The sequence below is a fragment of the Muscardinus avellanarius genome, assembly GCF_963383645.1.
Source record: "Muscardinus avellanarius genome assembly, chromosome: 2".
In the NCBI taxonomy this organism is placed as follows: Eukaryota; Metazoa; Chordata; class Mammalia; order Rodentia; family Gliridae; genus Muscardinus; species Muscardinus avellanarius.
The window spans coordinates 66,931,516-66,944,601 of NC_137787.1; the positions used below are offsets into that span (position 1 = coordinate 66,931,516).

Below are 13,086 nucleotides of genomic sequence, written 5' to 3' on the forward strand. Positions count from 1 at the left end.
TTGACATTCTAACCCCAAAGGTAATAGTGTGAGGAGATGGAGTCCTGAGAGGTGATTAGGTCTTAGAGATTAACCTGGGGCATTCTCCCTCTGCCCTACATTCCCAGCCCTTTTTATTTTTATTTTTTAATTTTGAAATAGGGTCTTGCTAAGTTGCTGAGGGTCTTGCTAAGTTGCTGAGGATGGACTCAACCCTGCTACCCTCCTGTCTCAGCTTCCCAAGTACTGGAATTACAGGCTTGTGCCACCACCCTTGGCTTGTGATTAGGTCTTGAGAGTGGAGCCTTCATGAATGGAATGGTGCCCTTATAACAGGAATCCCAGAAGCTGGGCTTGGTGGCGCACGCTTGTAATCCCAGCATTCGGGAGGCTGAGAATGGAGGATTGCGGTTCGCTGACAGCCTCAGCTACTTAGTGAGGCCCTCCGCAACTCAATGAGACCCGGTTTCAAAATAAAGAATAAAAAAAAATAGGGCAGGGGTGTAGCTCGGAGGTCGAATGCCCCTGGGTTCCATCTCCAGACCTGCAAAAATAAATAAATAAAAAATAAAATAATAGGAATCCCAGAAACTTCTCTGGTTCTCCTTCTTCCCTGTGAACCTCTAATCAGAGAATCACAGTCTGCAACCTCGGAAAGGTTCCCACCAGCACCCTACCAGATGGCCTCCCTGAGTCAAAACTGTGAGGCATGAAAAGCCTGCTGTTTAAGCTACCCAGGGACTGGGTAGACTGGACAGACTAAGATGAAGACATTGAGAAGACTGATGGAAGAAACTCCTGGGGAAGAGGGTCCAAGATGCAAGAGGAGGGGATCAACCACAGTGGGTCTGCAAGGGGCGGGTTCACGGCTGGAGTTGCAGGAGAAAGAGCCAGATTCTCTGTTGCAGACACACAGTGCTCTCCCATGAGGAAATTGTGCTGACGTGTGTTTACCCCATGAGGGAGGTGGCAGGAGAGTCTGAGGGTGTGGGTGGTGAGAATGGAGGCAGGAAGAGAATAGAGGTTCAGCTGGGCCTCTGGTGAGAACAAGGACCGCCAAGCAGGGAGACGGGAAGAACCGCCGAGCAGCACCAAGGAGCCGCACCTGCCAGAGATGACAGAGGCTTCTGTGTGAGATGAGAATGGATGCTGCCCTCGGGGTCCAGCTTTAGGGCTGAAAATCAGCTACCAGACTAAGCAGGGAAGGCGGGATAAGTCTGCAGTAAGCAAAGATCATGGCTGCAGGACCCTCTGCCAAGGGGAAAGTGACTGTGGACCTCCACCTCCCAGGGAGCTGCTAATGAAGGAAGGAAGAGGAAAATCACCACTCAGCTGTGCAAGCTCTTTTCTTTGTTATTACTTGACATCGATAAAGAATAGCTTCTAATGAGGGCTTAGAATGCCTAGGACAGGTCCTGGAGGCTGCCTCATTATTCAACACTTGTTATGATAATTCTCAACTGTGAAGACCCGATCTGGGAAGAAATAAGAACCTTGCAAAGTCTTGCTGACAATGAAGTTAAGTTATTCGACTAATGGTCTCTTCAGAAGAAATGATAAAGCTACTTGCAATGACAATTTTCTTTTCCTTTAGGAGTGTTGGGACTGTGGTGATGCCGGATGTAGGGGGGCTCCATCTTTTGGAGAAGGTATTGTAGAAGGTGCCGAGTCTGGGGCACATCCCATAAGGAGTGCGAGACAACCTATTGGGGTTGTAGGCAGGACGTACTTGATTTTATACCCGCATCCAATGTTGTGTTCATGTTTGCATAGGAGCACAGTTATCAAGCTCATATTTAATACATGAATGGACACTTGTTTCCACACATGGACAGCAGTGGGTTGTGAGGTGGCTTGGAGAAGCAGCAGGGACTCTGCAACTTGAGAGGCTGCCTTGGGCCCTTGCAAGGGTCTTCATTTCCACTCTGTTGGGAAGGGGCCATTGGCGAGTGTGTGGGTCCTGCAGCATTACCGGTTGATTATCTAGCTTTAATTGAGTTGATGTACTCAAAATACACCAATGTCTGAGAAATGTTTCTACCAGGAATCTAGGCTGACATTACCGTTAACGATGTAAACATAAAGAAGCTACAAAAACATTTGTCTTGCTCCTGATTCTGGGCATGTCATTGCCCGCATGAGAAACAAAGGCTGAATGAGCTAGCTAGCTATGACACAGAGCTCATGACAAAATGCTAATTAGTTGGGAAATGTTCAGTTATTTAGAGGATTGTTAGAGATAGGAATTTATATTTACTCTGGTTAAGGCTAAACCTTGCCAAAGTATATATTTTGCTTACAAACTGACTTAGTAATTATTATTTGGTGATTTTACAAAGACATCATGATTAGTTAATCACTTAAAATATTATTCTGCTGAGCACGGTGGTGCACACCTATGATCCGAGTACCTGGGAAGCTGAGACAGGAGGATTGAAGGTTCAAGGACATTGCTTAGCAAAATAGCAAGGCTCTGTTTCAAAATTATAATAAGAAAATAAAAAGGGCTGGGGGTGTAACTTGGAGGAATACTTCTGGGTTCAATCTTTGTCTCATCCTGCAAACATTACTACTTTATGTTTTATAAGGTTCATAACATATTAGTATGATATTTATAAAATACCACATATCAGATATCAAAAATCTGGACATCATCGACTTAATCTGTTATATCAGTAATTAATAAATTTGACAAATATTTGTGGGCCAGGAATGATCTGGAATCCTTTCTGATGTCCCACCAACCTACAGTTCTGCAGAGACTCCACAGAGAGGGAGGAACCAGCCAGGTCCCCCCTGTTCCCAATGAGGGTAGAAAGCCTGTCTGTTCCCAGCCATAGGCACCCAGCCACCCACGCCAACTTACCTTCTGCTTCTCCTTCTCAGTCACAGATTGCTTGGAGCTTTCTATGAGATGGAAAAGTGCTTCGTGCTTCTTGGTACTCACCATTAATTTTTTCTTAGCCTAGAGTCAAAAACATAGGAGCAAGATAAAAAGGAGCAGAAACTGATCTCAAGAGAAAAGCTGTTCTGTTCTGGAAAAGGCGAATGCATGTGCTAGCTTGGAGGAATGTGTATTTTTAGTTCTTACTTCCTTTCCTCACCTCAAATTGTGCCTAAAATACTACAGCAGTGAACACTTTGACCTGGTATGTTTTCATTTTATTGGGTACACTCAAGAGAGTTATACATTTTGCTACATCAATCAAAGCCTATAAACTTCTAAAACATTGTTCTAGCTAAATGGCTTTACCACAAAAAATATTACAACATGGAAGACAACCTGCTTCATTACTTTAAATCAACTTTGGCCACAAGTAAATTGTTTTAAAAGGTTTTCTTCCTCTCCCTTTCTCTCACTGTGTGTGTGTGTGTGTGTGTGTGTGTGTGTGTGTGTGTGTGTGTGTGTGTGTTGGAGAATGAACCTGGAACATTCTACCTCTGAGCTATACCCTAGCCTTTTTTTATTTTCTTATTTTTAAATGGGGTCTGGCAAAGTGGCTGAGGCTGGCCTGGAACCTATGAACCTCCTGTCACAGCTCCCAAGTCCTGGTATAACAGCTATGCGTCACTGTGCCCAGTAAATTGTTCTCTTAATATTTCAGCAAGGAGCCAGGTGTGGTGGTGCACGCTTGTAATCCCCGTGCTTGGGAGTCTGAGACAGGAGGATCGCGCAGGTTCGAAGCCGGCCTCAGCTGGCTTAAGAGACCCTGTTTCCAAATAAAAATATAAAATAGGTCTGGGAGTGTAGCCCAGAGGTAGAAGGCCCCTGGGTTCCACCCCTAGTACCACCAAAAAAACAAAGAACAAAAAACAAAAAACTTCAGCAAGGAGCTGGGAATGGTGGTGCATGCTTGTAATCTCAGTAGTTGGGAGGCTGAGACAGGATTGCAGGTTCGAGGACAGCCTCAGCAGATAGTGAGACTCTCATTAACCTGTCAAGACTCTGTTTCAAAATAAAAATAAAATAAGGTTGTAGGTGTAGCTCAGAGGTAAAATGCCCCTGGGTTCAATCCCCAGTGCCACAAACAAACAAAAATTTCAACAAGGTTGAAATGTTGCTCTCCGGGGGCCAAGGTTTGTGCCTGGCCCAGCATTGCTGGAGAGAGGGAGGAGCAGGGAGGGAAGAGGCCAGGAAGGAAGCCTCGCCCAATGGCTCCCTGTCCTGAGTTATGATTCAGGTGAGCATTTCTTATTCTTCACGGTTGAACTTGGCTGACACATGATGTTCCAGAGATAAAATAAGCAAACAGATTTTGGGTTCAGTGGGACTCAGCTTGTTCAGGAACTAGGTTGATTAAAATACTGTCTGGAGCCGGGCTTGGTGGCGCACACTTGTAATCCCAGCACTGGGGGGTGGGGAGGCTGAGACGGGAGGATCGCGGTTTGCGGACAGCCTCAGCTACTTAGTGAGGCCCTCTGCAACTCAGTGAGACCCGGTTTCAAAATAAAGAATAAAAATTAGGGCAGAAGGTATAGCTCGGAGTTTGAATGCCCCTGGGTTTCATCCCCAGACCCACAATAAATAAATAAATAAATAAATAAATAAATAAATAAATAAATACTAGTTGGCTTTTCACCTCAAGACTGCAAGGACTATCAAACCACAAAATGAAGGGTGAAAGCTCAGGTCTCTCTTTCCTTGGGCTTTTACCTTGGGAATCTGAGGCAAGAGCCTTCAGTGTCTCTCAAAACGTGTGAAGGTTGATTCCAGGAACAAGTAGGTCAAGCAAAAGGGAATTCAAGGACAAGCAGCTCACAGCCCTTTCAGTCCACCTCCCCTTAGTCACATGTTGGCTGATAAATGATAGCGTGAGGTGAGTCCTGGTCCTTTAAGGCTTGGCATCTGTGTCTCCAAAACAGACTATGCTTCATGACTGACACGCTGAACCCCTTGAATTGTAACTGGGGAGAATACTATTACAGCACAAGAATTTTATGTTTTCTAATTTCTCTGTCATTCTTCATAAAAATATTATTTTTACAGAAACCATTTAGTGGAAACTGGGAAATAATAAAAGAGATTTTGTTTGTTTATTCTTGGAAACAATTCTAGCTTTGGAACACTGTCTCTGGCTTGGGTCCACTCATTGTATTAGATTTCCTGTGCAAGTGGAATAATTAAGGAAAATTGGTTTTTAAAGACAAGAAAGAGCTGGGTATTTGGGAGGAGGATCACAAATTCGAAGCCAGCCTCAGCAATTTAGTGAGGCTGTCAGCAACTTAGTGAGCCCCTGTTTCCAAATAATAAAATGAAAAGAGCTGGGATGTAGCTTGGTGACAGAATGGCCCTGGGTTCAATCCCCAGTAACAAACACACAAACAAACAAATAAACAACAACAAAAATCAAGAAAGAAAGCTCAGAAAATCAAAAGCAAAACTGAAAACAAATGACTTGTTCTAGGATTTATTTATTTATTTATTTATTTATTTATTTATTTATTTATTTATTGGTGGTACTGGGGTTCCTGGAAGCCCTTCTATCTCTGGGCTATACTCCCAGACCAAATTATTTTTATATTTTTATTTGGAAACAGGGTCTCTTAAGCCAGTGAGGCTGGCTTCGAACCTGTGCGATCCTCCTGTCTCTGCCTCCTAAGTACGGGGATTACAAGCGTGTGCCACCACGCCCGGCATGTTCTGGGACTTTAAAAGACTTATAAGAGTGCTTCTCAGCTAGGTGTGGTAGTACGCGTGTATAATCTCAATAAGCTGAGACAGGAGGATTAATTAGCCTCAGCAATTTAGCTAGACCATGTTTCAAAATAAAAACATAAAAAGGACTGAGGGTGTAGCTCAGAGGCAGAATGTTCCTGGATTCAATCTGCAGTACCAACAACAACAACAACAAAAATTGATTTGATTCTCATTAGCTTCCTTTTAGCAGTACAACTACTGTGGGTATAAAAATTCATTCATCTAAAACATTTCTTATCAGTGTCCTTGGCCTATGGAGTCCTCGGTTTTAGCAGAAGCTTCAGAAGCAGCCCGAGGCCACCTATTTCTGGTGCATGTCTGGTTATTTGGCAACTGTTCCTGTTTACTTGCAAAGGTTCTCTCTGGGCACTAACACTTTGGAGATGAAAAAAGAAAAACTCCTGAAGTATAAGTCCTCTTAAAGGATAAAATTGGGGTGTCTTAGCAGATTCTCTAGCCTCTTATCCTTCTCACTTGGAATGGACTCCTCCTGTAACACACTGTTCTAGGATAACCTATACATATGGATTCCATCTGCTATTTTTGCTGCTAAAGAACCTATAATCTTTCTTACCACACCAGTTCAGAACTCCTCTCCTCAGAATTCACCGTTTCCTGCACATATATTATCCAGTCAACCAAATTTCAAATTACTCAAAAATAAGGATCATGTCTTAGAATAGCATTACACATAGGAAATGGACCACACATACTTGTAGAATCGACATACAAATTTTTCTCGACACATCATGACCCACTCTCACTTAACACACCACCTCGACTAGGTGACCAAGATCACCAACAACCTTCTACAAAGGAAAAAACAAAGCTCAGATGGAGTTTGTCACCTGCCCCAGGTTTCAAATTACGCAGAGAGACCATCAGTATAATGTAATAAGACAGAACGGTGGCTCAGACAGGGGTCTAAAACTTGTAAGAATTCTTGGTTGCACTATTAACCAGCTTTGTACTCTTGGACAAATTACTTAAGCTCTCTGTGGCTCAGTTTCCCCATCTGAAAAGTGGGACAATACCAATCATGCATGACACTGGAGCATTATGATAGCTAAATATATAAATACATATCGTTTGGTGAAAATAAATACCATTTAAGTGTAGGCTCCAAATAACAACCTTATTTTGAGCCACACACTCTCCTTTGGTTTAGTTGAAAGATGTATTTATATGTATATCTCAGGTGAAGAAACATTTCTTTCTTCAGTTAGCACTCGGATCACTAACACTAGAACATGTCTCCATGCTTGTACAAACAAAAAAGCAAAAAGTTTCAACCCTAAAATCTAAGTTGACACAAAAGATATGTGTAGACACTTGCCTTAATTTGCTGATTCCAGTTGCTAATAACCAGATTTGCTGTCTTTTCCACTTCATTATCAAGCTATTCAAGAGAAAAATGGAAAAAAATATTTAGGTTTCTTCTTGTTTAGTTGCTGTTTTAGACCTAATACTTGTGTACTCTCCAAATTCAAAGGCTGACACCCGATGGTATTTGGAGGTAGGGACTTTGGAGGTGACTGGTCATGAGGTCATGTCCCTAGAGCATAGATTAAGGCCCTCAGAGCTCCCCTGCCTCATCTGCCGTGGAGGACACCGAGCAGGCGGCACGGTCTGTGGACCAGGATTTGAGCCCTGACCTGACATCGAATTTCCTGATGCTTAGACCTTCGATTTCCAGCCTCCAGAACAGAGAGAAGTACTTGGTAATTTCTAAATTCCCATTTTAGGTTATTTTATTCCAGCAGCCGAAACTGGCCAAGGCAGCCATAGTGCTGACTTAGTAACGCTGGCATAGTCGCTCTCCCAGTCCAGTGGGGCGTCAAAAGCCTACAGCATACATTTCCCAAGGAAACAGCCAACTACCTTATCTCCAAGTCAGGGGTCTCCTGACGGGATTTGGAGAAAAACAAATTCTAGTCTATAACAATGTGCAAAGCACATTTACATGTGCAGCTGTGTGCAGGAGCCTTGCAGGGTCCCCAACCCGCTGCTGCCGTCACATCCTACATCAGTCCACGTGGCAGATGTGCCGGCACCAGAAGTGGTACAGTCCTCACAGAGGTAATTTTACTGAGTGTCTCCATTATGCCTTTTTCTTCCTCCCTCCCTCCCTCCTTTCCCTCCTTCCTTCCTTCTTTCCTTCCTTCCTTTATCTCTTTCTCTCTTTCTTATTCTTCTTTTTTTATTGCTGTCCTGGGATGGAACCCAGGGGCATTCTACCTCTGAGCTGCACCTCCAGTCCTATATTTTTCCCTCCCGCCCTCCCTCCCTCCTTTCTTTCTTTCTCTCTTTCTTTCTCTCTTTCTTTCTTTCTTTCTTTCTTTCTTTCTTTCTTTCTTTCTTTCTTTCTTTCTTTCTTTCTTTCTATTTTTGCAAGTCTGGGGATGGAACCCAGAGGCATTCTACCTCTGAGCTACACCCCCTGCCCTATTTTTTATTCTTCTTTATTTTGAAACAGAGTCTCACTGAGTTGCAAAGGGCTTCACTAAGTAGCTGAGGCTGTCGGTGAACTATGATCCTCCTGTCTCAGCCTCCCAAATGCTGGGATTACAAGTGTGCACCACCACACCAAGCTCTATTACTCCTGATGTGACTACTGCTTTAATTTCAAAGAGATAAATTTTTTACTCATAATTAACTTACAAGAAAGTTATTTATTTCATTTTTGTAATTTTTTCAATTTTATTTATTTCATTTGTAAAAAGAACTTATTCTTCTATTTACAAATTTATACATTTTTAAAAAAAGATGCTTTTTCTGTGCTCATCCACTTAGGATTAGGTAAAGGTAAAAATAGGTACAGCCAGCAAATATTCTTAAAATTAAAAGAAAATGTCAGGCCGGGCGTGGTGGTACACGCTTGTAATCCCCACGCTTGGGAGGCAGAGACAGGAGGATTACACAGGTTTGAAGCCAGCCTCTCTGGCTTAAGAGACCCTGTTTCAAAAAATATATGTATGTATGTATGTATGTATAATAGGTCTGGGAGTGTAGCCCAGATGTAGAAGCGTTTTTAGGAATCCCAGTACCATAAAAAAAATAAATGGCAGGCAATTTCCTCAGGGATGCTTGGTCCTCTCATAGCGGGTCATCTGGTCTTGCTCTGTCTCTTTCCTTCCTAAACAGTTTTGTATTTCCTTCCCTCTCTCTCTCTCTCTCTCTCTCTCTCTCTCTCTCTCTCTCTCTCTCTCTCTTTCTCTCTCTGTGTGCATCATATAGTAGGTCAATACTTCAGACTATGTCTCCAGGCCACATCAATGGATGCTGCTTGGCTCTGATGGGGTAGGATTTGGAAAATCTCTGCTGGAAGAGAAATGATAATTAAAAAAGCCCAAACATTTGAAAATTTAAAGTAATTAAATCAAGTAAAAAACTAAAATTAATGACTGTGGGTACATTACATGTGTTTTCCCAGAACAGATATTCTACCGAGGGCTATGATTATGGGTGGAAATTTATAAGAATTATAAGAAGCAATATAATCATCTGCCTATATAAACTATCATAACAAAAACTAAGCACTACTAATATAAGTATAAAAAGAGAAAAAACATATCTAACATTTGATTGCAAGAAAAATCTAAAAATTTTCAAAAGATAACAAAGAGACTTGAGAATCTACTTGGCAAACTGTCTATGCTAGTTAATGGATAAGAAAATATAGCAAGAACCCAATAGACATAGAGCTAGTTTATAATATTTGCAAAAGAATTATGAAAATATCTCATTAAAAGAGGCAAATAAATTTGAATGAAAATGTCCTTCCTTTATAAAACCTAAATACTAACCTGTATTTTATTAATTACAAATTATTTTATACCATCTAAAAATTACATTTTAATGCCATTAATTAAGCACATTCCTGTGATAATTTATCACAGTGCTCTGGACGGTTGATATCATGATTCCCCAAACTTCTGTCCCTGTTCGTAATCTTCTTTCATCCCTGCACCCATCACACTGCATCCTACTCCTCTGCCCCATTCTTGAATGAAAGAGAGAAGATTCAAAAGTGAACTCGTTCCACATTCCAGCCACATTCGTGGATTCAAAAGTGGACTTATGCACACGTGTATTCCCAGCATTCAGGAGGCGGAGACCTGAGGATTGTGGTTCGCAGGCAGCCTCAGCTACTTAGCGAAGCGAGGCCCTTCACGACTCAGATCCTGTTTCAAAAAATATAAAGACTAAAAAAGTAGTGCTGGGGGCGTAGCTCAGAGGTAGAATGCCTCTGGGTTCTGTCCCCAGTAACACACACACACACACACACACACACACACACACACACTGAAATTAGCCGGGCGTGGTGGCGCACCCTTGCAATCCTAGCATTCGGGAGGCTGAGACAGGAGGATCGTGGTTCGCGGACAGCCTCAGCTACTTAGTGAGGTTCTTTACAACTCAATGAGACCCTGTTTCAAAATAAAGAATTAAAAATAGGGCTGGGGGTTTAACTCAGAGGTAGAATGCCCCTGGGTTCCCTCCCAGGTACTGTAAAAAAAAAAAAAAAAAAGTGGAACGGTACACAAAGCACAAAGTTATTTTCATTGCATCTGCTGCTATAATCCATGTCTTATTTATTTATTTATTTATTTATTTATTTATTTATGTACTGGGAATTGAACCCAGGGGCATTCTACCTCCAAGATACACCCAGCGATTGAGGCTGAGCTGGCCTCGAATCTGCAGTCCTCTTGTCTCAGCCTTGCATGTACTAGGATTCCAGGCATGCACTACCATGCCTTGGCTTCCATGTCCTTTAAATTTACCCAACTGGGAATAATAAAAGAATAGCGTTTCCTGTTTCTTAGAGTGGTTGAGTTATGGATGTTGGAATGATTCTGAGGTTCGGGAGAAAGGTTGGGCCCTAACCTCTATCTGATCTCCCTGGATGGCTGCCCAGATCCACTTTCATCATTATTACTATTCTTCCAGGTATTTTCTTTTTTAAATTCTTTTTGGTACTGAAGATGGAACCCAGGGGCATTCTACCTCTGTGTGACAATCCTAGCTCCATTTCTTTTTTATTCTTTTTTTTGAAACAGGGTCTCACTGAGTTGCATAGGGCCTCACTAAGTAGCTGAGGCTGTCCTTGAACCTTGGTCTTCCTGTCTCAGCCTCCTAAATTCTGGGGTCACCGGCGTGTGCCACCACACCTGGCTTCTTCCAGGTTTTTCTCTATGCATGTATGCACATATTTATCTTACAAAATTGAGACTACCTTGATTATTAGATTGCTTTCATCTTGCTTTTTTATTTAACAGTATATTGTGAAAAAAGCCCCATGTGATCAAATTCTTCTATAATAAGATTTTGTTTATTTTTGTCATGCTGGGGATCAAACTAGGGCCTTGCACATGCTAGGCAAGTACTCTGCCACAGACCTACATTCCCAAGTCTTCTTTTTTTATTTTATTTTATTATTATTTATTATTTATTTATTTATTTATTTGTGGTACTGGGGGTGGAACCCAGGGGCTTTCCACCTCCAAGCTATATTCCTAGACCTATTTTCTGTTTTATCTGGAAACGGTCTCACTAAGTTGCTGAGAGCCTCATCAAGTAGCTGAGGCTGGCTTCGAACCTGTGCGATCCTCCTGTCTCAGCCTCCCAAGCGCAGGGATTGCAAGCGTGCGCCACCACGCCTGGCTCCAAGTCTTCTATAAGAATATTTTTAATGGTTTCATAGTATTCTATTGCTTGCCTTTACCATCATTTCTTTTTTTAATTTTGAGCTAGTTACCACTGTTTCACTATTGTAAACAATGCTCTAACATTCTTGTATAAATCTTATGTGTGTGTTTATGATTATTATTTGGGGGATAATGGGAATCAAACCCAGAGGCATTCTATCTCTGAGCTATACACCCTGCCCTTTTTATTTTGAAACAGTCTTGTTAAGGTACTAAGGTTCTAGCTAAATTGCTGAGGCTGGCCTCAACACTGCAATCCTATCCTAGCCTCCCAGATACTAAGATTGCAGACATTCACCACCATTCCCAGTTTGATTACTTTCATAATAAATTCCTGAGACCTAGCATCATATAGACACACACACACACACACACACACACACACACACACACACACACACACATTTATTTATCTATTTATGGTACTACAGATTGACCCCAGAGGCATTCTACCTCTGAGCTATATCCTCAGCCCTGTTTTGTTTGTTTTGTTTTTTTGATAAAGGGTCTTTCTGATCTGCTAAGGCAGGCCTCAAACCTGTGATCCTCTTGTCTCAGCCTCCCAAGTACTAGGAGTACATGTATGGGTCAGCGCGCCTAGCCAAGTATCACTTTTAGACAACCTCTTGTTCCATGGGCCACAAACAGAAATCTTGCTTTTCAAAGGGAAGAAATTAGCCGAGCATGGTGGCACACACTTGTAATCCTAGTACTTGGGAGGCAGAGACAGGAGGACTGCAGGTTCGCGGTCAGCCTCAGCTACTTAGCGAGGCCCTCCGCAACTTAGTGAGACTGTTTCCGAATAAAGAACAAAAAATAGGGCTGGGAGTGTAGCTTGGAGGTAGAATGCCCCTGGCCAGATTCCATTCCCCAGTACCTCAAAAGAGATGAAGAAAAAATTTAAAACAAAATGGAAGAAAAGTAAAGCTTTGACTCACCGATTTTCTCTTTTTCTCTTGTATATTCAGAACTTGATGAGTCGGTTTTATTGCTTCCAACTCAATTGCTTTGCCAAGTTTTCTGGGAACAGAACATAAGAGGCAAGATGATTGTCTTAGGGTTTACATATACTTTTCAGTTTACTCTCTAGGGAAATGAAACTGCGGGCACCCCGTATCTGTGCCCTGCAAGTCTGACGTGGAGAGTTTGCCCGCCCACCTGCACCTGCCTCCCAGGGGCTCTGCGGAGGCGGAGCCCGAGCACTCACTGATGCAGGTCGGCTGTGGATTTCATGCCCTCTGAGGCCCAGGCCCAGGCGTTGCTGACACAGCTGGAGGCAAAGAGGGGAGAGGGAGATCAGGGTGCGAGTTATTTTCCCGGTGAATGCTGAGAAATTAAAAGCATCCTGCCCAGCGCGTGGCGTTCGGTCATCGCATCCACCCGCAGCCTGGGCTCAGTTTCTCTGTGGGATTAAATTCTGCTAATCTATTTATCTGCACATATAGTTGTCATTATATGTACTGCTTTTTCCTCCAGTCGTTTTTCCTTTAGGTTTTCATCCTTCATGTCTCCTCTGTAGAAAAGCAGGGAATTCAGCTAGTCAAGGATGGGAGTGGGGGTGGGGGCGTGCACGGTTAGAAGGCGCTCTGGGGCAAGGCCGTTCAGGTTCCGCGAGGGAGTAAACAGAGGGCAGGAGACTCCATTCTGCTCGCTTTTCTAGGGTTGGGGTCCAGCTTCAGCTCCTTCCCAGCTTCTAGT

General features: G+C 42.7%; 1 protein-coding gene across 1 annotated transcript in view; it reads right to left on the minus strand.

Annotated features, from left to right (window-relative positions):
• Positions 1–12,636, minus strand: part of NOSTRIN (nitric oxide synthase trafficking) — a gene marked incomplete at its 3' end in the record, with an annotated part of 43,813 nt that extends 31,177 nt beyond the window's left edge. Inside the window, exons 1-4 of the mRNA XM_080689628.1 lie at positions 12,596–12,636; positions 12,327–12,408; positions 7,014–7,076; positions 2,846–2,944 (exon numbers count right to left, since the gene is read on the minus strand). Coding sequence (XP_080545754.1) covers positions 2,846–2,944; positions 7,014–7,076; positions 12,327–12,408; positions 12,596–12,621 — 270 coding nt within the window. The 5' untranslated portion in view covers positions 12,622–12,636. The remainder of the gene's footprint in view (positions 1–2,845; positions 2,945–7,013; positions 7,077–12,326; positions 12,409–12,595) is intronic.
• Between the last annotated feature and the right edge of the window lie 450 nt (positions 12,637–13,086).